This window comes from Pristis pectinata, chromosome 14 (assembly GCF_009764475.1).
Source record: "Pristis pectinata isolate sPriPec2 chromosome 14, sPriPec2.1.pri, whole genome shotgun sequence".
In the NCBI taxonomy this organism is placed as follows: Eukaryota; Metazoa; Chordata; class Chondrichthyes; order Rhinopristiformes; family Pristidae; genus Pristis; species Pristis pectinata.
Window position 1 is genome coordinate 35,615,015 of NC_067418.1, and position 23,268 is coordinate 35,638,282.

Sequence of the window (23,268 nt, forward strand, 5' to 3'; positions counted from 1 at the left end):
ACCATTAGTCTAGTTACCTCCGAATTTGATAGTCCAGTGCCAAATCTCTTGTTCCCAGTCCTTAGCAATTATCAATTTTTTAACAATATTTTCCAGAGGCCAGTAAAGTGCATTTCTGGGTTCAATTATTAAATGAGAAGTAAATATTCACATTTGTTTGGATTCAGTTGATGGTGTGAAGGTTCAAGCTGAGATCTGAAAAAGAATTCAGAATCTCATGCATTTCATGGGACCACTTCACTCTGGTGTCTTATGCTAATACTAACATATTAAGTAATTAAACACTTTCAGTTTTGGGTGTTAAGTTTATTTGGTTTAAATTTAATTTTTAAAAGATTCTTTGACATCACTGATCTAACTAACTAATTTCTGAGAATTTTTTTTTAAACTTATTTTCCCCTCATACTACTTTGCATTTCACCAAACAGAATATCTATGAACTAGCACAATCAGGCAGTGTTTCAAAACACATTTTCTTTTATATTGACTTTATTAAAAAAAAAATTCCTTGGCTTACTTAAGAGTTGAAGTGTCCAATTAATGCCTTTGCTCTCAAAAGATCCAACATAATTTTTAAAGCCTCCTCTCTGGCCAACAAACAAGCATACAGTAATTAACAAAAACTCCCAAGGATGATTAATTCAGACTGGGAACATGATCATTTTTGTAGATCAGGCCAATATTTTTAAAACTGGAGCCATAAGTCCTGGAAATCCAAGTTTCATTGAGCATCACTTATGCTTAAAACTCTGCAATCCTTTGGGCCTCTCACACTAACTCTGAGTGAAATGCACCAAAAGAAACACCTGCGTGGAAACTCCAAGTCATACTCGGTCTCTATCCCCTTTCTGTTACCAGGTAACAATCTATGGTGATGGAACACAGGTGCCCACAAGACTGAGTAATTATCAACTGTTGGATTCAGACTACCTAAAGGAAAAAGGGAGGGATTATCCTTGCCCACGATGCATTGCAGAAAGCCTTCAAACACTAAGCCATAGAGTCAATGAGTAAGTACTGAATTTATTGTTTACCAACTGAATGTTAATAAGCAATCAATTAAAGGATGCAAGCCACTATTGTGGAATTGGTTTGTGTAGTATAAAGATAGCACAACATAGTTTCATGGAGATATTCTGACACCACCAGAATATGAAGGAATGCTCTAGACGGTTTCAGTGGGCCCTTTGTTACTTTCCAAATTTGACACTCTGAACTCATCTTGTTTACGAAAATTCAAGTGCTCTTTCACTAATAAAATATCACAAAAATATACTTAGAGCAGCACAGAAGCAGATTCTTTCTTTGTGAACACCGATAAGTGCTTGGTATAACCTGTCAGGTAGAGTTGTAGAGGCACAGGCAGCAAGAACATTTCCTAACCTGTACGTCTTTGGAATGTGGGAGGAAACTGGAAAACCTGGAGGAAACCCACGCAGACATGGGGAGAACATACAAACTCCTCACAGACAGCAGCCGGAATTGAACCTGGGTCGCTGGCACTGTAAAGCGTTACGCTAACCACTACACTACCGTTGCTGAACTGGACGACAGGCTGGCAGAGATTGAATATTAGAGCTGGAGTTTTTGTAATGAGAAACCTGTTCTTTTCTCTTATTTTATTTCTGTGATCTAGCTCATTTGATCATTTCTTTTTCAGTTTCTTTTTGTTTGTTTTTAATATTGGGCTTTGCAGAAAGCACTGGATCTCGTTCTAGTTGCCCAGGCTAGTAAGCATCCACAAGTCTTCTTCTAAAACCATTGATTATCAGGGGCTTTCCCAGTCAATGGTGTTCACATCTTCAACTAATGTTCACACACTGTCCAACAGCGGTCTTTAAATTGTTTTCTATTATAGGTAGACAAAATTATGAGCGGTACAGATAGGGTGAATGCATGCAGGCTTTTTCCCCTCAGGTTGGGTGAGACTAGAACTAGAGGTCATAGGTTTAGGGTGAAAGGTAAAATATTTAAAGGGAATCCAAGGAGGAACTACTTCACTCAGAGAGTGGTGTGAGTGTGGAATGAGCTGCCAGTGGAAGTGGTGGATGCAGGTTCAATTGTAGCATTTAAAAGAAGTTTGGATAGGTGCATGGATGAGAGAGGTATGGAGGGCTATGGTCCGGGTGCAGCTAGATGGGACTAGGCAGAAAACCAGGCTGCCATGGACTAGATGGGCCAAAGGGCCTATTTCTGTGCTGTAGTGCTCTATGACTCTATTCCTAGTCAATTACAGTTTAACTGCTTACTTTTGCTAGGTTTGGGTAACTCAGCACAGCTGAGCCACGATGGTGCTTCAATTTGACCCATTGTTTGTAATTCTTCTCTACAGGCTGAGAGAACAAGGTGCGACTGCCCTGGGTCCAGCTGCACTTGTTGCAGTGTCAATGGCATCAAAGAGTCCTAGGTCAAAGGTGAGTTGGGTAGCATCTATAATTTAAAGCCTTTAGAACCAAAGCTACAGGAAAATAACTGGGGAGTGAGTCTAATTGCTCCTTCAAAATGCCAGGACAGATGCAATGGACTGAGTGATCCTCCGTGCTTTTAAATTTATTAATCATGTCGATCAAAATCTAATGGTGATTTGATACCAGTACAACAAAATTGAAGATCAATGCTTCAACTAAGCTCCTCTCTTATCTCTGAAACAATAGCATGAACAACTGCACCTTTCCCTCAATGGTACAACTTAAAGGGACTATTAAGCATTAACTTGTAGGTTAGTTCCTGATTTCTTCTGGCTGTTGCAATGACCCAGAAATGTTTGGTGTTTTCTAAAGTCTAATGTGCCAATTGCTAAAGAACTTTGCCTACATCAAGGTTTCTGTACAAACCAATTCTTCCCATCCCTGGGCCCATTAGTAGTCATTCCTTTGGGAATACAGCATCACTGGGTAGCTGAGCGGGGAGTATATGGAGCAAGATGAGGGAGTGAGGTTTTTCAGTGGGAGGCCATAGCTGACCAGGGTATTCACCAAGCAATACCTTAACCTCAGGGTACCTCTGTATGAGCCACCTGCAATGTAGCAAGGGCATCCTCGATGAAATAAACCATTGTTCCAACCACAACTTCAGCCTCTGATCAGGGCAAGGACTACTTTGTTAGTGGGTATCAATGTCTCATTGTACATGAGTTTCTGGTAGATCAGAATTCTTCCAGGCTGGAGATGGAGATTTTGCAGCATCTGCAATTTACCATTCACAGCTGCAAAATACTCTGTCCCAGAGAGCTGAGTACATTTTATTCTCTCTTGCCAAAGTGCAGCATTCAAAGTGAACATGCGGCTCAATGAGAATTGCTGTCTTTCCTGTGGTGCAGTATGCCACTGTGTGCACGCATATCAATTCACAACCAAAAGGAATTCCACTTCCTCAGGCTCCACCTAGTACTTGGCCAAGCACAAGCACATCATGCAGGTTAGCGCTCTACATCCAGGCACCAATTGAGAACCCATCACTCAATGATAGTCCACCACACCATCTGCACTTTAGCTATCATAACATATCGAAAGGTGGCTGCTGCTAATGTGCTAATAGTGATGATGTAACTCTGGTCTGTGCATGGATAGCATGTATTGAGCTTCATGAAATGTGTTAGAAAAGAACAGTAGTGGACTCAAACATCATTTGTGACCTTGATATATCTAGATGATCTCTGCATTACTGGGCAGAGCAGCCCTCAAACTCTCTGGTGGTCTGTATATTGCATAGTCTTGTCATCATGTGGTCACTGGCCTTCTGGGTACAGTCAGTGCCCAACTCATCTGACTGTGATCCAATAAACACAACCTCAATTTCCCCTTCATCATCTGCCCTACACCCTACCTTCTCTCTGTTGCTGATTGTAATGGTGTCCATTTGGTGGCAGTGCAAAATTAAAGAACAATTAAAAAATTCAAAGCTAAATTTATAAATCAACCCATGCCAAATGTCAACTAATAACCTTGAACAGTTTGCTATTACCTGCCTATCCTAGTGCTCTGACACAATGCTACCCCAATGGTTGATGCAGGCCTGACATAAGGCTTCTGGCTTTAAGTGGAACAGACTGCAGCTGAACTCCAAGCAGCTCTGAGCCTCAAAGGCCTGACTTCCTATTATACCTCCGCGGCTTGAGTGGCAGCTTTTGGGCAGAATAACGCACACACACAACTGCAAGGTGCAGCGCTGCCTTTTCTTGCCCTTGCTATCAAAATATATCACTTTGTTGTTGTCTGCTTTAAATTTTATCTGCCATGCACAATCCCAGGAGGAGATAACAGTTTTCTGCTCCACAGTACCTGGCCACTCCATGCAAACAGATCGTTATCAGTGAGGTTATATAAACCCCTAGCTTGTGCTAATTGATCACATGGGAATGGCAGATGTGCAGGATGGTACAAAAATATGTCAAGACGTTTCCTCACCTCGGGTCACTTAGTCCTGTGTTCCATGAGCATGATACTAGAGAGTGCCCATTGCTCAAGGGTTGGTGGAGACCAGTGAAGTACAGGAGAAGCACTAGGACCAATGGCAGTGTCCTGACTGCTGTCCTGTCTGAGATCTGCTTACCCAGTACCAAGCCAGAATTGTAACTGGATCCTTCTGTCTAGCATGACCCAAGTACAAAGCCTGTAGAATCTTTATTGCATCTCCAGTAGAAGGCTGGATCTGCAAGAACCATTCTCTAACTCGAGTGAATTCTGCAACTTCAGGTAATCATCTGTACAGATGGGAAGGCAAATATAGGCCTGGGATACTTGGAGAGTGTGGAGGAAGATATGTATGAGTGTTCCAAACAATTTTACACTGATTTAGGCGAGCAAGCAACTTTAAATGGGTAAGCAATTTTTTTTATGCTCCACAGTTGTTTTTGCACTTAAAGTTTAAAAAGACTTCCATTTATATTTCACCTTAATGAAAATCAAAAAAAAAACTGCAGATGTTCGAAAGTTGAAATAAAAACAGAAAATGCTGTAAACACTAGTAAGTCAGGCAGCATCTGTAGAAATCGAATCAAAGTTAATGTTTCAGATCCGAGACCTTTTGTCAGAGACTCTGTTTCTCTTTCCACACTGATCATTTCCAGCATTTTCTGTTTTTTTAAAAAAAGCATCTTAGCAGATTGAAGAAACATCTTGAAGGATTTTATGTGCAGTGAATAACTTCTGTGAAAGGTCTGTGGTTATGTGGGTAAATGAAAGCATCATTATATGGTTTTGATCACTCAGGGGTACCAATGACATGAAGGGAATGCTCTTTAGGACTGTTTAAAAAGGCTGTAATTTATATCAGTTTGTTCATGAGTTCCTGCAGATTGCCAATTTGAATCAGATTGACCTGCAAAAGTCTGTCTAACTTGACATTTTCCAGATCTGTTTTCTCTTACTAATTTATAACTTGACCTCTGATAAACTTCTTCTCTTTACCTTTGGACTTCCTTGTCTAGTTCCTGCCTGCAAACATTCCAAAAACATGTAGGTAGGTTAATTAGCCACAGTAAATCGCCTCTAGTGTGTAGGTGAATTACAGAATCTGGAGGAAATTGATGGGAATGTAGAAAGAAAAAAAAAATTGGGATTTGTATCAAATGTGTATAAATGGGTGTTTGGTGGTCAGGGCAGGCTCGGTGGGCCCAAGGGCATGTTTCTCTGCTGCCTGACTCCATGATTCTGACTTTTCCATCTTCCTTGGTTTTCTGTGAATCTTTCCCTTCTCTTCTTTCAAGGTTACAAATGACCCCTCCAACATGCTCTGAATCATTTCCGCTCACTTCACCTTCACTGCATTGAAATCAATACTGGAATTCAACAATGTCCTGCTGAATTAGTACAATGATAATCAAATGTGTGGAGTTCTTATCCATTTTAGACATTCCTCCTTCCTAAAACATGTAGACTTCTTAAAACTAATGTTGATATCCAACTGATATTTGCCTTTCATCAGTTTTCCATTTGGACCTTAAACTAAAAAAAACTGTATTCCAGGTATACACTTGCATGTTTATTATAAAGCCTATTTACTAACAGCTTCGATCTATACTACAGCAGAGTTCCTGGTCATAAAGTTGTAGCAAAAGAGTCACAAAATAAAAATGGTCTGCTCCACAGTTTCATGTTTTCTGTCCTTGCTCCAGGGTAATTGTATCGGTTCTGACAATAGAGGGCACAGACTGTAGACTGGCAGAGCTCGGAAAGCTGGCAGATCGGACAGGAGGAAGGGTAAGAATGCAGAGGAAGGAGAGGAAGCAATAACACTGTTAGTTACTTCACTTAAAAGTGCAATTAATACCATGAAATAAAAAGAAACCACAGCACCCGGATAGATGTATCTTAAGATCAATGAACAATGTCAACATATGATCGATTTTTTTTTACAAGTTCAGAGGTGTCAGTCTCATTTTAAGACCATAAGACATAGGAGCAGAATTAGATCATTCGAGTCTCCTCCGCCATTCGATCGTGGCTGATTTAGTTTTCTCTCTCAACCCCATTCTCCTGTCTTCTCCCCGTAACCTTTGACCCCCTTACTAATCGAGAACTGGTTGACCTCTGCTTTAAATATACCCAATGACTTGGTCTCCGCAGCCGTCTGTGGCAATGTGTTCCACAGATTCCCCACCCTCTGGCTAAAGAAATTCCTCCTCATCTCTGTTCTGAAGGGACGTCCTTCTATTCTGAGGCTGTGCCCTCTGGTCCTAGATTCTCCCACTACCTGAAAAATCCTCTCCACATCGATTGTATCCAGGCCTTTCAATATTCAGTAGGTTCCAATGAGATCCCCCCCCCCATTCTTCTGAACTCCAGTGAGTACAGGCCTAGAGCCATCAAACACTCCTCACACGTTAACCCTTTCATACCCAGAATCATTCTCGTAAACCTCCTCTGGACCCTCTCCAATGCCAGCACATCCTTCCTTAGATATGGGGTGCAAAACTGCTCACAATACTCCAAGTGTGGTCTAACCAATGCCTTATAAAGCCCCAGCATTACATCCTTGCTTTTATATTCTAGTCCTCTCGAAATGAATGCTAACATTGCATTTGTCTTCCTTACTACCAAGTCGATCTGCAAGCTAATCTTTAGGGAATCCTGCACTAGGACTCCCAAGTGCCCTTGCACCTCTGATTTCTGAATTCACTCCCCATTCAGAAAATAGTCTACACCTTTATTCCTTCTACCAAAGTGCATGACCATATACTTCCCAACCTGTCCAAGTCCTTCTGCAGACTCCCTGCTTCCTCAACACTACCTGCCCCTCCACCTATCTTTGTATCATCCACAAACTTGGCCACAAAGCCATAAATTCCATCTTCCAGATAACTAACATATAACATGAAAAGTAGCGGACCCAACACCAAACACTGTGGAACATTCTAGTACCTTACCTGTAATACCACGGGCTCCTATCTTGTTTAGCAGCCTCATTTGCTGCACTTGGTCAAAGGCCATCTGAAAATCCAGGTAAACAACATCCAGTGATTCCTTTATCTATCCTGCCTGTTACTTCCTCAAAAAAATTCCAATAGATTTGTTAGGCAAGATTTCCCCTTATGGAAAACATGCTGACTTTGACCTATTTTGTCATGTGCTTCCAAGTACCTTGAAACCTCATCCTTAATAATGGACTCTAACATCTTACCAACCACTGAAGTCAGGCTAACTGGCCTTTAATTTCCTGTCTTTTGCCTCCCTCCCTTCTTAAAGATTGGAGTGACATTTGCGATGTTCCAGTCCTCTTGAATCATTCCTGAAAGTAGTGATTCTTGAAAGATCACTACTAATGCCTCCACAATCTCTTCAGCTACCTCTTTCAGAACCCTGGGGGTAGTCCATCCAATCCAGGTGACTTATCCACCTTCAGACCTTTCAGCTTCCCAAGCACCTTGTCCTCGGAAATAGCAACTACACTCACTTCTGTCCACTGACTCTCTTGAATTTCTGGCATGTTGTTGGTGTCTTCCACAGTGAAGACTGACGCAAAATACTTATTCAGTTCATCCGCCATTTCTTTGTTCCCCATTACTGTCTCTCCAGTGTCATTTTCCAGTGGTCCGATGTCCACTCCTGCCTCTCTTTTACTCTTTATATATCTGAAAAATGTTTTGGTATCCTCTTTTATATTATTGGCTAGCTTACATTTATATTTCATCTTTTCTCCCCTTATTGCTTTTTGATTTGCCTTCTGTTGGTTTTTAAAAGCTTCTCAATCCTCCAGCTTCCCACTAATTTTTGCAATATTGTATGCCCTCTCTTTTGCTTTTATGCTGTCTTTGACTTCCCTTGTCAGCCATGGTTGCCTCATCCTCCATTTAGGATGCTGCTGCTTCTTTGGGATGAACTGATCCTGCAACTTCTGAATTACTCCCAGAAACTCCTCCCATTGCTGCTCAACCGTCATCCCTGCTAGGGTCCCCTTCTAATCAACTTTCACCAGGTCCTCTCTCTTGCCTCTGTAGTGACTTTTACTCAACTGTAATACCGATACATCCGATTTAAACTTCTCCCTCTCAAATTGCAAATATCTATCATATCATGATCACTGCCTCATAAGGGTTCCTTTACCTTAAGCTCCCTAATCAAATCTGGTTCATTACACAACACCAAATCCAGAATTGCCTTTTCCCTAGTGGGCTAGACCACAAGCTGCTCTAAAAAGCCATCTCATAGGCATTCTACAAATTCTCTCTCTTGGGATCCAGTACCAACCTGATTTTCCCAATCTACCTGCATATTGAAATCGCCCATAATCATCATAACATTGCCCTTTTTACATGCCTTTTCTATCTCCTGTTGTAATTTGTACCCCATGTCCTTGCTAGGATCTTTTTACCCTTGCAGTTTCTTAACTCTGCCCACAAGGATTCTACATCTTCTGATCCTATGTCACTTCTTGCTAAGGATTTGTTTCATTTTTTACCAACAGAGCCACCCAACCCCCCCTCTGCCCATCTGCCTGTCTTTTCGATAGGATGTGTATCCTTGGATATTTAGCTCCCAGCTGTGATCTTCCTTCAACCACGAGTCTGTGATTCCCACAACTTCATATCTGCCAATTTCTAATTGCGCTATGAGCTCATCTACCTTATTGTGTACACTGTGTGCATTCAAATATAACCTTCGGTTCTGTATTCATCACCTTTCTTCTCAAGTTTGTCTCCATGTTGCCTGAAGTTAAATTCTTATCCCTTTCTAAACTTTGTCTCATTCTTTATTCTAGAGACTTCAGTAACCTCTCCTGCACTCTCCTTCCCTTTTACTTTATCCATACTTTAACAATCTGTTGACCCACCCCACCCCCATTTAGTTTAAAGCCCTATCCACAGCCCTAGTTATGTGATTTACCAGGACCCTGGTCCCAGCATGGTTCAGGTGGAGCCCATCCAATCTGAACAGCTCCCTCCTTCCTCAATACTGGTGCCAATGACTCATGAATTCAAACCCACTTGTCCCACACCAATCTTTGAGCCACAGATTTAACTCTGATCTTATTGATCCTGTGCCAATTTTAATCTCCTTCAGTGTTTCAGTGGTGGAATGCTTAATGTGACATGGAATTGAAATCTAACAACAAGAAAGGCCCACTTCAATTCCTGGCATGTAATGAGTTAATTGATCTTAGTTGAGACAGCATTTGGAATGTTTTATGACTAGGTTTGCTGGGGCAGGAGAAACAAATTAGCTGTGGCTACTTTCCAGAAAGATATCGAGTAACCAGGAGATAATCACTAACCCTATTTGACTGATGTTCTTTTCTCTGCTGGATGTATTTCATGTTATATCCCTTATTAGAGTATAAAGTTTCTGACTGACTAATTAGACTAACTAATTTCTAATTAGAAATTACTGACTGTCAATGGTTTGGCTGTTTCCATTGCAAGTCCAGATTTTTAAAGCACAGGATCTTTGTCTGGCATTGGGGAGTGAAGTGAGTGTCTGGTCATCTTAAGGGGGAAAAAAACCTTGTAGCTAATGGAATTCTATTAACAGAACAAGTGTGAACTAGATGCAATATGCACACACCCATCTGCCTGGCCATCCATTTATTCAATGGCCTCACTATTCAGGTGAAGTTATCCTTGTTAAATTAACCACTGGAATTCCCAGCACTGAACAACATGTTGGCAAACAATTACAATTGCATTTCAAAAGATGGTAAAAGATAACCTCAAACTTGCTAGTTTTGTCAACCTTTTTTTCAATACCTGTGTATCCACCAGAACTAGATTCCTTTCTCCAAGACTGAATGTTTTTAGGATGGCAGCGTCACATTCCTCAAGTATCCTGTTGCAAACAATGAGTGAGTGGCCCATCAGACTTACTGGATATACAAGAGTTTCAATTGGTGCTACTGCATGCATAAGGGTTATCCAGGGCCTTCAAAGTGATCATTCCAGTTGTACCTTTCTTCATTCAAGGTTTGCCCAGATACCCACATCATATCTATTTTCCTTAACTTTTAGCTGTCAATGAGTAAGAGCTATCCAATCCCTAAATGAGCTCTATTATGCCATAACAGCAAGATTGCAGCTAGTATTGAGGACACACATTTTGTTTGCTACAATGCTAATCTGAAAGTCCAATGAAGCACAGCTGATCTGTGCCTTTTACTCTTCGTTTTGACTTTCTTTTCTTCCTGCCAAGCATGCTCATTTAATTATTTCTCATTTCAGGTCAACATTGTTAATCCAATTAATTTGCCAAATGAGATTCAGGCGACTTTGGAAGATGATGTAATTGCAACTGATGTTACTGTGACCTTTGTAGTCACTGAGCAGATGTAAGTGAAATCTACTGAGCTAAAATGTGTCTCTGAAGGTATCTGCTGTTTGCATTAGTTTGGACAATGACCTAATAATTCACTGGAAGTCAACTGTTTTCTCTGTGCATATAACAGCAGCAACAACAACAGCATCAACTTGCACCTATGCAATGCCTTTAATTCAGTAAAATGTTCCAGGGTGCTTCACAGAAGAAGGTGCAGAAAAGACACTAAGTAGAAATTAAGAGGAATAGAGTGTAAAGTTGCAGCTCAATATTGAAGAATCTTCTAAGTATGTTAAGAAATGTAACAAGCAGCCAGTGGAGAGAGATCAGGCGGAGAATTCCAGGTGTAGGTACATCAGAGTTAAACATTATCACTTATGATGAGAGAAAAACCTTGGACTTTGTAAAGCACAAAGGGGAGTAGATTTCCATCACTACTCTGGCAATCTTTCAATTTTGGCAGCAAAATAGCAACTTCCAATAAATATCCAAGGCACTGATATTCTTGCATAATAATTTTCTGTCAACATTGAAGACAACCTCGTGCCAATCTGTGTAAATAGCTCAATTTCATTGATTTTACTTTTTCACTGAAGGGTATCATTTTTTGACACAGGGTTATATTTTTGTCATTCACAATTATTTTCTTGTTTATATCATTAGCAGTTTGGGAAACCAGGAAATATTTCTGAACATTCTTTACGTTATTTATTTGCATACATTTTCTTGCATTTGCTTCTTTGAAATCTGGGCTATGAAAGGTGGCCCTACAGATTAGACTTTACATATTCCTCATAAGAGACACGGAGCCTGACAAGCAAAGTTCTCATGTTATAGACTAAGCCTAACTAATACTAAGTGACATAAGCCCTGATGATTGGTGCATTGCTGGATCTGAACAGTGCCAAGCCATACAATTATTAAAGTTTGTCTTTGAGCACCAATAATGCTGTTTCCAGTCAAACTGAATTAATGTCAGCAACAAATAACTATTTTGTTGTCTCCTGGATGTTGTACTTATTTCACAGTCCATAAATTAAACTTTCTCCAAAATTAGGCTATCTGTATCTTAATCTGTCTCTTGCTATCTCTGTCTTTAGTTTGTTGCCAGTTGTCTGATTATGTCCCAATGAAGTGCCTTGATATGTTTTATAACCTCAAAAATCTTATATACAAGCTGTTGTTGTTTATGGCACAAGGAGAAAACTTGTTTTTATTTTGTTTTTAGGTATTTTCGATATGAAGAGCAAAAAGGAAATAAGCTAGTGAAGCATGTTGGAAATGTGACCAAAGATACTGAGCTGACATTTGAATTTGGAATAAAAGAATCTCACATTCAAAGTAAGTGTCAGAAAAACTGCCAATTGTACCAAACTAAACAGCCCACAGTTGGTGACTATCACTGTTAAAATTGGGAGTTACATTATTCTGGAGGAAGAGGGCTGCCAGGTTCCATAAGTTCATATACTCTGGCCTGTTTCACCCTTATCAGGCAAAATATTGTAATTCAGAGCGAGTCAAAGCTGCAAATACTAAAAGTGCAAAGATCAGTCAGCATTTGTGATGCCTTCATAAGATAGTAACCAAGGTAGATTGAATGATTGACAAAAAGGCAGAGGAGAGGAGAGAAAACCAACAGGCATGCTAGGTGCAGGAAGGCGTAAATCTGTTGAGGGGAAATATCACACTGCCTCTGGATGTCTCAAATCCCTTTATGGGTAATTCAATACAAACTGCATAACAAATGACAGCTGACAAAAGGGCCACACAGGCAAACAGAAAAGACAAACGAATGTGCAATATGCAGTGGTAAAATGTCCCAGAATTGCTGCATATACAGCAAAAGCAAAAAAATACAAAATGGAGAAGGTTGGGGAGGGAGAGGACAGCAGACAAAACAAAAGATATGAAGTTGAAGTTGGCAATGAACAACAGGAATTCTTCTTTGGCCACTGACACTAAATTCTTTTTGAGTGCGCTATACCAGTTATACCTGCATTCCATGCATTCAGTTTAATTGAAGTCAAGCGCGACAAGCATTTGAGTACAATTGGTAGCCGACTCAGCCAAATGTTTGCTACCGAAGGCAAATTTCTCCCTCAGTGACTTCACGAATTGTAAAAGGAAAAGGACACCATTGACTCGATGTTGCAGTGGGCTCACCACTGGTCTTTGACTGAGAATGAACTGAGATATTTCTAACCCAGACAACTGGACGCAATATTGTTCATTTGAAGGAGTCTAGGAAAACAGATTAATTGCTCTCCATCTCAGTCTTATTAGCATTGGCCCATTGCAAAGAACTGCCTGAGATTTGGTGCTAATTCATCATCATAATTCATGAAAGGACATCCCCTGATCGGTACAAGAAATGGAGAAAAAATACATAGATGTAGATTGACCTTCTGAGGTAGGGTTAAGCCATGTAGTTAGTACAGTTTAGAAAGAGCTTTACTCCATATCTGATTCATTTCTGGTCAAGATATTTTGCTGTTCGATATGAGCAGCTGAAGAGGAAATCACACAACTGAAGAGTCAAACATCATGGCCCAGCATCAAACATCACATTGGGTTAATCCTAAATTAATGCTATTTTGTTCTCCCCACATTCCCTTCAACTCCCCCCAGATTCAACCACTCATATACACCTGAGGAGCAATTTGTAATGGCCCATTAATCTGCCAGCCCACACATCTTTGGGACATGGGAGGAATGCACAGAGAACTTGCAAACTCCCCTAGACAGCCCTGCAGGACAGGATTGAACCTAGACTGGTGATGTTGTGAGGTAGCAGTTCTACTAGCTGTGCCACTGTGCTGAAATCCTTCAGTTAAGTTAATAAAAACCATTGATTATTTTATAGGTATAGTTTGTTTGAAGCTGTGGTTCAATGGCTTCTTCTATGAAGGTGGATATAGGTGAACTCTCACAAGCTACAATAATGGTCTATTGTCTGATTTGGTGCTGAACACTAGTGACTAGAAAGTCCTAGGTTCAATCCCTGACCCTTGCTATGAAGGCTGTAGTTGCAGTCATGCAGTTTATCTTCATGGCCTTAAATAGGGAAAAGAAAGATCAAAATATTTGGGGTTCTTGTATAGAAAACTAGTGATGTGCTGAGAATAAAAACATTTGAGGCAGGAACCTGGAGAAATACTTCAGCATGGGGTGGGCAGGGCAATGAGTGGATGTTTCAATAGGTTCAGGAACAGCCATAGAAAGTGTGCAGTAATGAGGTATGTTATTTATTTTTTTAAATATGGTTAAATATGGCCATTTAACCCATCATATTCAACAAATAGTATTAAGTAATTCAACAAGTTTATGATAACTTCAAGCATTCTGAATGCATGATCTACCCAGAAATTTAATTAAAAAGTTAACTCTACTTTGAGTCAAAACAGTCTTCATGATATTGGCCCTAAATTTGCCTTCAGTGTTTGCCCATATTATACTACTTCCTAATTTTTTTTAACTTGAAGTCACATATAGGAATTAACTTCCTAATATGCTATAATATCATGTGATTATACAATATTTTTTCGGTTATCTCCTTTCAAGTCTTAAGAGGATTTTTTTTGCAATGAGCTATCTGTACAGCTTAAATAAAGCAGAAAATGCTGGGGAGACTTAGACCAGGTAGCAACAATGGGGAGAGAAATGGAGTTAACATTTCAGGTTGTTGGCTTTACAGCTTTCAGCTTCCGGTACTTGCAACAGTTAACTTTTGGACTACTAATTGTCTTCTGACGCTGGGGATCTATAATTTTCCTCCACCCTCTGATGTTTCTATTATTTTAATGTTTCTTCTGCATCTCTGTAAAAAAAAATGCTAAGTAGATTAAGGACCAATGGATTTCTGGGGTCTGTGGGAGGGGAAAGAAAGAAAAGAGGTGCAAGTTGAAGGGGAAACATTTCCAGGGAGGGCTTTTCCTATTTTTGGAGCGAGGACAAGTGGACAGGAAAAACTGCACTTGGCACTGAATCAATTAGAAAGAGAAAAACTATAAAATCTGGGGCAATTTGAAATCTGAAAAAGAAATACTGATGTTTAGCACATGGACAAAACAATGGCACCTTAAAATATCTTGGGTGTTATCAACATCTGCTGCTAGGTGATAAACAAATGCATCTCATACAAAAGTCAAAAGCCAAGAAATTTGATTATGTAACCCTTTTTCTCAGCACTTCAAAGTTGACTTTGCTCAGAGTCAAAAGTGATAAAGGTAATTTCTGCATCATTTTATTTCACTCCAGAAATTCAACCAGCTACTTCAAAGAGTGATTCGTCCTTGTGAGTCTAACACAACTTCCTGGCATGGGATAACATGGTTCCTCGTGGAACATTGTGTTTATAGTATTTTAAATCGCGCTGTCCTGGGACAATTACTGTTGGACATGCCCAGGACAACTAGGTTTTGATACTGCAGTGCTGATTTGTACAGTAAAGTTGATTCTTTGGGATACAACATGGACCACCATCCCACTCATCCACTCCTCCTTAGTGGCCAAGGCCTAGGCCCTCTGACCCTTTCACACGACAACCCTCTCCACCTTCTGAACTCTCTCACAACCCTCTGATCAGCTCACATCATCCTTCTCACTCCAGCTTGCAAGAGCATCGCTTTCCCTATCCCTCCCAACCATTAATCTCACTTGCCAACCTACTGAAATTTCCAGTGGGAGACCCACAACTGAAACAAACATTAATGCCCCACTACATCAAGTATCTCGTACACCCTTTAAATGACTGGAATTTCTAGGCTGAAGTGTTCCATGAGAGGCATTAAGGAAATTTCTGCTCGACGTTTTTGATCTTAAAGGTTTGGCGCAAGATTGTTTATCCCCTTTCTGCAAGTCGGGTATGGCAGGAATTCAAATTTGGTGGCTTTAGCACAAGCTTGTCAATATTGTAAACAAATAGATAAGGAAATAAGAGCAGGAGTAAGCCACCCAGCCCCTTAAGCCTGCTCTGCCATTCAATATGGTGATAGTTGATCTCATCTCTTCCATGCCAATTCCCATTGCCAGCAATTCCCAGATCTTTTAAAGATTTATCTACTTCCTCTTTACATGCCTCCAATGATCTGCCTTCCAGAAACTTCCGGGGTACAGAATTCCAGAGGCTGACCATGCTCTGCATGATGTTCCTAACACTTCAGTTTTAAAAGGCTGTCCCTTAATTTTGTAACTAAACATGGGCATCCATAAATTGCTAGTTTATCTTAGACAATTCTTGACGTTTGGGGACCTTACCTCCTGTTCCTCCCCTTTGTGCACATCCCTGTCTGAAACCAATTCTCCCAGTGGCAAGTGCAACACCTGCTATGGAACGAATAAGGCCACAACTTTCCGTTCAATAGCTAAAATCTACTTTTTTACCCCATACACTCAAAGATTCAACCGTATACTTGTCTACATTTCCCAGTTTGTGAACAACCCCTGACATATCTCTCAACAACAGCCTGTATCTGCAGAGCATATTTTCAGTTTCAGTATGATTGACAACGTCATTAAAATTTAGTCAACATTTTTGCTCCTGGTGACCTTTCTAGAAAGTGTTTTTCCTCCTGGTGACCTTTCTAGAAAGGTGTCAACTGGCTACGACGGTCATTGAAACAAAGAGTCTTCCAACTACTCAAATTAGGCAGTATGAGTTAAAATTGGCTGCTTTGATGTGCTGTCAGAGGCCAACCATCCCCCAAAGAAATTAACCAAGCTAAAAGGATGGAAGGAGATTGACAAAGAGAAAGAAAGTAGCGTTGGGGCAGTTCTAGGAATTGTCTGTAATGGGTACAGATGGAAAAGGTTGGGGAGCATGGAAAGTAGTCATACACAATTAGAAGTGCTCCATACTATGTTCTATATAATCTATAATTACTTGTCTTTATTGATTAAAACAACATGAAAATATTTCAATTCTCTCAGCTCTCCAGGATAATGAGAAGCTGCCCTTCCAGCTGCAAGTAAACTTTACCACTCGAGATAGAAGAAAGGCTTGTCGTGTCATCAGTCAGGAGAAACATATCACAAACAACAGGTACTCCACCCGGCATTCATTTTAAGATTTCCTACACATTCGCACATGCAGTCCCACATCTAAAATTTGCATATTGTTTCCATGAGTAAAATAGTTAATAAATGTCAGAAGTACTTTATTGGCCACAATGCAATATGGGTCATGAAAAGGTTGAAGGAGCTCTTATATATAAAAATATACTTTTAAAGCCCTTGCAAGAGTTGTTTGGATCCCTTAATCAAATTTGTTCATATTCATTTTGAAGGGAGTCAACTAGCTAAGACAAAACTTTGTACGTCTCTTTTTTGTTTTATAGTTCTTGTTATCTCCATCTTTATTGGGTACTTTATGACCCTTTCATTCCAGTAGATTTATGCACCATGTAGACAGCCCCTATGTACTGTTACAATGTAACTTTCCCACCAGTTTTGTTCTTCCTAAATGCCATCTCAAAGCATTGTGCAACAAAGTCAAAATGCCAAAGATAAAGGAAATGCAAAAATAAAAATTGCTGGAAATACCAGATTAGGCAGCGTCTCTAATGAGAGAAACAAGGAATGTTAAATTGATGACCTTTCATCAGGATTGGAAAAAGTTAGAAATGAAACGGGTCTTAAGTTGTAATGAAAGCTGTTGGGAGTGGAGAGAGCTAAGGACAAGGTCTGTGATAGGGTGGAGACCATGAGAGATTGAATGACATGGTCAGAGGTGGTGCCGGTCTTACCTCCTGTAGCCTCTATAGTAAAAGGAATTGATTCCAAAAGAATTTCCAGGGCACTGAGACAAACTGGATTGCTTTTGCATAAAGCTCAATGGGTCGATTTGCCCCTTTCCATGCTGTACCCATTCTGTGATGCTATTCTCTTACTCGTCTGCAGTAATTTCCTTGTTCTATACTCCCCCATGTGATACAAAGCCCATCCTTTTATAAATATATGGTGGAGAATTTGAATTTTGATGAAAGCCCTTAACATACCCATGTTGACTGCTGGTTGTGATCCTCTCTGCACATTCAGTTCCATTAGCTGCAATGAATCGATCTATTTTAGAATACTGAAAATGTTAAACCATGTTCCAGGCCAGTTCCAGAGTGGTGAGTAAAGCTGATCTTGTTTTCCCTTGTTTTTCAGTTCCCTAGTTGAGGAGAGTGTGAATATAACAGTGCTGGGAATACACGCAGCACAGCTCAGTGGTCGACTGACAATGGAGGGCCGAGTGAAAGAAGCATGTAGTGAGATGGCGGCACAGAAGGAGCTCATCCAAAAGATTGTGTAATAAAACTTTCTTCCGTGTTAACTTAGTAATCTGATATAGAATACTTTTTATGGATTCATTATGGGGATCTAAACATTGATGACAGGGCCAGCATTTATTGCCCGTCCGCACAGAGTAGTTCTGGAGGGGGGGTTTGGGTTTTAGACTCAGTGACAATGAAGGACCGGCAATATATTTCCAAGTCAGGATGGTGTGTGGTTTGGAGGAGAACCTGCAGGTGGCAGTGTTCCCATGTCCCTGAAGCCTGAAGAATAAATTTATCCCCCAGGAAACAGCATTGAGAGTTGAGAAGGGTAGTTTGAAGTTGCATCTAAATAAGATCAAGCATTACACAGTTGGATGTAGCATTTTGTTAAGTGAGAAGCCTATGGTAATGTGCCAAAGCCCAGAATGGAAAAGTAAACCATAAAGGTTTATACGTGGATAGCTCCCTGGGCAACACAGTCGGCACGGACGAGTTGGGCCAAAGGGCCTGTTTCAATGCTGTATGACTCTATGACTCCAGGTGATACTAGTTTTTGGTTTTAAAAGCCTACTGAATTGTAAGTAAGAGGAGAAAGGGGGGAAAACACCATTTTTTCAGACAGAATAACTAAAGTAGAAGATGGTAAATTAAGTTTTAATTTAAATTAAATTAAATCTACACATGATATTAGAAGCATGAGCACCAACATACAGAGTATACAGTTCCGGTGTTTCCCAAACCATGCATACCATATTAGACGCCTCTTCTTTCTAACACAAATTATGCCTTTATCCCTCAATGGGAGTGCATCACTGCACTCACTTGTCTCACAATATGGCCCGTACACCAGCACAGAGAGAAGACATGAAGCATTTTACTTGCCTTAGAGCAGCAGCAGCAGGCCAATCTTCAGGAAGAGCATCAGGTTTAAAAAAAAGGTACCCGACCGCTCTAATTCAACCGTTAAAGAATGTCAGCAGCTCAATGCAGACAGCCGCCTTTTTTTGTCAGTATTTCATTGACTAATCAGCTTCTGCTGGCAAATAAGAATGCAATGTAAATAAAGTGGAATCACACATTAAACACAGCCTATAAATGCAGGTCTTCTGCTGTACTGAGTAAATATTGTATATCCCATAAAAGTAGGTTTGGTTTATAGTGTTTCTGACCTAAGACTTTCTCCTTTCAGTGAAAAGAAACATAACCAAGAAGAGGATGACATTTATCAAAACTGGCTGCGATCAGTAGCAGTCGTGTGTGAAGACCTCACGCATTCTGAGGAGGTGAATATTAATTTACATGTTTCCAGATGTGTGAGAATGTAGAACACCTGTGGAGATCCTGAATATCTGAGGTGCATCAGTTGTGCACAGAAATGACTCTCACTCACAGGTAGCTTATGGGTCTGGGTCATGGGGCAGGAGGCAGAGGAGAGATACGCAAAATGGGAAGGTTAAGTATAAATCAGGTAGGAATTGGAGTCTAAAGGGTTAAGAGAGCATGATGTAAGAGCCCAATCAGCTGCTGAGAGGAGCTTTGTCACAATTCTGTTGGGAGGCAAGAATCAGGCTTATAATCAAAGATGTTGTAGCCATAATCAGTCAGGGTTGGGAAGTAACAAGGGAGGGTTGCCACAAGGGATAAATATTTCACTTAAGGAAGACCGCAATGGAAGCTGGTTCCCCACTCAGAAAGGTACCCTTTAAGTAACAAGGCGGTCATATAAGTGCTTCTGCAAAAGTGACCTGCACCACCCAGAGGCCATGCATGTGTAACAAAAAGACTCAAGGCCATCCTGCCACATGTGCCCCATGTGCCAGTGCACCTGACTCACTGAGGACCCAGTAAGAAAGTCACAAATATCACAGAGCATGTGATGAGCTCCCAAATTTCTTTTCCAAATATTTTTTATAGAAGTTGTGTCACAAGCACACACAACCCTAGTCCTACATTATTAAATTCCCAGGCATACTATTTCTTAAAGAAGCTTTTCCTAGAAATTTTGTCCATTATTTTACTTTGCATTTAGGCTGATCCTTTTCCAAAAATTTTCCTATTTCAGGTGGGAAGTGTGGCAAAATCAAAAAATGATGAAGAAAAAAGTGACTCTGTTTTCAAGGTAAATGTTCACTTCAATAAACAGGTTGTCAGATGTTAATATGAAGCAGCTAATTGTAGTGGTGGTGTAATCTGAAGCACTGCAACTGGTTGAGACTCTGTATAAAGAGGAGAAAAACGGAAGCAGTTTGTGACTAAGACAAAATTGGCAGAACAGGCTGTCAATTCCTTTGGGTTCATGTGTACAGATTTGTTACTTGGGTGAGGCACCATAAGGCTACCAGTGTCCTTGAAACTACGCCAGCAAATATCAGTGCCTTCAAGAGAGAAGAGATCTGATAGCAGGAAAGAAATTAAAACCATGAGAGCCAAGGTTTATTAAGTTGGCATAGCTGGTAGTTAAGTGACACAGATTCAGTCCTGACCTTCATTGCAATCTGTGTGGAGTTTGCATGTTCTCCCTGTGACCTCATGGGTTTGCTCCAGCTGCTCCAGTTTCCTCCAGCATGCCAAAGACACGCTGTTTGGTAGGTTAAATGGCTACTGTAAATTGCACCCAGCGTGTAAGTGACTGGTAGAATCTGGGGGTGGGGGATTGTTGGGATTAGGATTAATGTAAATAGCCCAAAGGGGCTGTTTCCATGTTCTATTACTCTATGCCTCCACCATGAGGGGCACCTATCCACTAAAGGACTACACACACACCTTGTCCACAGGGTGTAAATCCTTTGCCTTCAACTCTTTTCCCACTAAACTACTGACCACCCAGCTTTCCTTCCTGTCCTGCAGATTAACTGCATTATTAATGGTGTTCTCTCCTCAGTTATTTCCCCTCCCCCACAAATCTGAAACCATCACCACCTGCTCAAAAAAATGAATATTTAATTTGTTGATTTTGTCTGACTCCACTCTGTCTTTTCTCTCATCCTTGAATGTATTCAGCATTTCAAACCCATGCCCACCTTACCCAGAGCTCCTTTCTTGAATGTCTCCAATCAGCTTCAGACCCAGCTGCAACACCAAAATTGCTCTTATCACCATCATAAAATGGTTCCGTTCTTATCTATCCATTCACAGCCAGAGAAAGGAAAGCAGCAGCTCCTCGTCCTGTGCCTATATCATTGCCTCTAGTGATCCACAAGGGTCAATCATTGCCTCCAACTTCCCTATCTTTTTCCTTTGTTTTCTGCTTAGCAACATCATTAGAAATGGAATCAGTTTTCACTTTTAAACGAATGATAACCAGGTCTGGCTCACCACTACCTCTTCTGAAACCTCCACTATTTCTAACTTATCAGTTAGTCCAAGGACCAAGACTGGATGAACAGGAGTTTCCTACAATTAAATATCAGAAAGTCCAAAGTATTTGGTCTTGCAATCTCTGTTCCCTAACCACCATCCTCCTCCATGGCAACTATCCAAAACTGTACCAGACTTTTGCATCCTTACTGTAATACTTGACACCAAATTGTTTTGATCTACTTTTCATGCCACCAATAAGATCACTTTTTATCTATCTGCAACACTGCCCAACTCCAGTCCTGCCTTAAGCTCATCTACTCATGAAAACTCAACACCCTTGTTAACTCTGGACTTGTCTGTTTGATGCAGTCCTGATAGGCCTCCCTTGAAAATGTGAGGTCATCCAAAACTCATCCTAAGTTGTGCTATCCCATTCAACCATTTCCCCTGACCTTGCTGACCTACTCTGTCATCAAGTAATGTCTTTATTTCAAAATTCTCATACTTATTCGCTTCCTCACAGTCTATATGATCATATTCAGTCCTATAATATCTTATTCCAGTTTTTCTTTACCTAATTCACGGGACGTGGCATTAGTGTGAGGGCAGCTCTTTTTGTTCATTCCTAATGAGTGAACTTCTTCTGAAGCCAATCTTCTGTAGACAGCATATAGATGCAGAACTAACTCCGTCAACTGAATACACCACCCTGACCACCTATTTGTACCAAGCCTATCATCAATTTTCAGAATTATCTTCAAATAAATAAATGTCCTTTTCCACCTTAAATTCCCAACAGATGTTGTCTGATGAGGTTGCAAGCACAGTTTATCGTCTAAAGAATGCAAGGAGTAGAATGTTGAAGAAGCCAGTGCCTAAACCAACAGCTGCTCCATTGCCGATGATTTAAACCCAAGGAGACTGGAGAAATTGATCACCTGAAAGTTTGTAATGGAACTGTGCAATTTTTCATTCTTTGTATTTTACAAACTATAACTTCCTGTAAAATAAATAAATGTTTTTAACTCTTTACATTTTTACAGTAAAAGGGCAAGGTAGCATTACTGCTTTCTTTTGTGGAAGGTGGGCGAGAGAAGATACTCCATCATTCTGCTGAGTGGAGAGTTCCAGGATTTTAACACAGCAGTGATGAAAAATTAGCAAGGTATTTTAAAGTCAGTAAAGCAAGGTTCACCTTATGGTGTTCCATTGGCCCTGCTGCCCCTGTCCTTGTAGCGAGATCACGGGTTGTAGATGTCCCGTTGGTGTGTTGTTGCACTGCCTCTTTTGGTGATGTACATTGGAATTAACATGGATTTGAGGAGGAGGGACTGATTGTGCGCAAAGCACTCACATTCTTCAGAAACGTTGGTGCTGATTCCCCTCCCTCCCCAACCCCTTCATCTTATCCTCATGTACCTGGCCAAATGTGGCTAGTTTTCAAGGATCAGCTAAATCAGTAAGGTACTCTTCATGTTGCAGGACGTAGCAATTAAAAGCCAGTAGGAGATTAAAATTTCATAGTAAGTTTTGGCCTGATAACTGCTCATCACATGAGCAGTCAATTGACAAGGTTCATTCATACAACTTTGTACAACTTAGATAGTCGCCGAAATTGGGGTGTTAACTGGAAGTTTTATGTACACTTTAGGGGACTTCAAAATGACCCAACTGAATTTTCCAAATTATCAAACGAATCTTCAAAGTTGATCCAAGGAAATTTGTTTATTGTGCTGAATCCTGGGTTCAGATATCAGTTGGCACTGATTAACATTAAATGAAGATGAGTCAGGATGGAATCAATTCAGAGCAAAAGGTAATGCAGATGTGAATGAACAAAGGGGAAAAAAAAGGTAGACTGCTTACATGGGTTTAATAAGTCATAATTTGCTGGTTTATCAAATATAATTCTTTATGGGATTGTCAGGGTTAGATACTGAAAGGCAGATTTCCCTGGATGGGAA

General features: G+C 40.4%; 1 protein-coding gene across 2 annotated transcripts in view; it reads left to right on the forward strand.

Annotated features, from left to right (window-relative positions):
- The window catches only part of si:dkey-9k7.3 (circularly permutated Ras protein 1), a 53,579-nt gene extending 31,232 nt beyond the window's left edge, over nt 1-22,347 (forward strand). For both annotated transcript variants that reach the window (XM_052029412.1, XM_052029413.1), the window contains 11 exons: nt 859-1,010; nt 2,333-2,414; nt 4,695-4,819; nt 6,116-6,200; nt 10,652-10,758; nt 11,974-12,086; nt 16,674-16,785; nt 17,895-18,035; nt 19,194-19,287; nt 20,067-20,123; nt 22,104-22,347. In XM_052029412.1, coding sequence (XP_051885372.1) covers nt 859-1,010; nt 2,333-2,414; nt 4,695-4,819; nt 6,116-6,200; nt 10,652-10,758; nt 11,974-12,086; nt 16,674-16,785; nt 17,895-18,035; nt 19,194-19,287; nt 20,067-20,123; nt 22,104-22,214 — 1,179 coding nt within the window. In that variant the 3' untranslated portion in view covers nt 22,215-22,347. The remainder of the gene's footprint in view (nt 1-858; nt 1,011-2,332; nt 2,415-4,694; nt 4,820-6,115; nt 6,201-10,651; nt 10,759-11,973; nt 12,087-16,673; nt 16,786-17,894; nt 18,036-19,193; nt 19,288-20,066; nt 20,124-22,103) is intronic.
- The last annotated feature ends 921 nt before the right edge of the window (nt 22,348-23,268 follow it).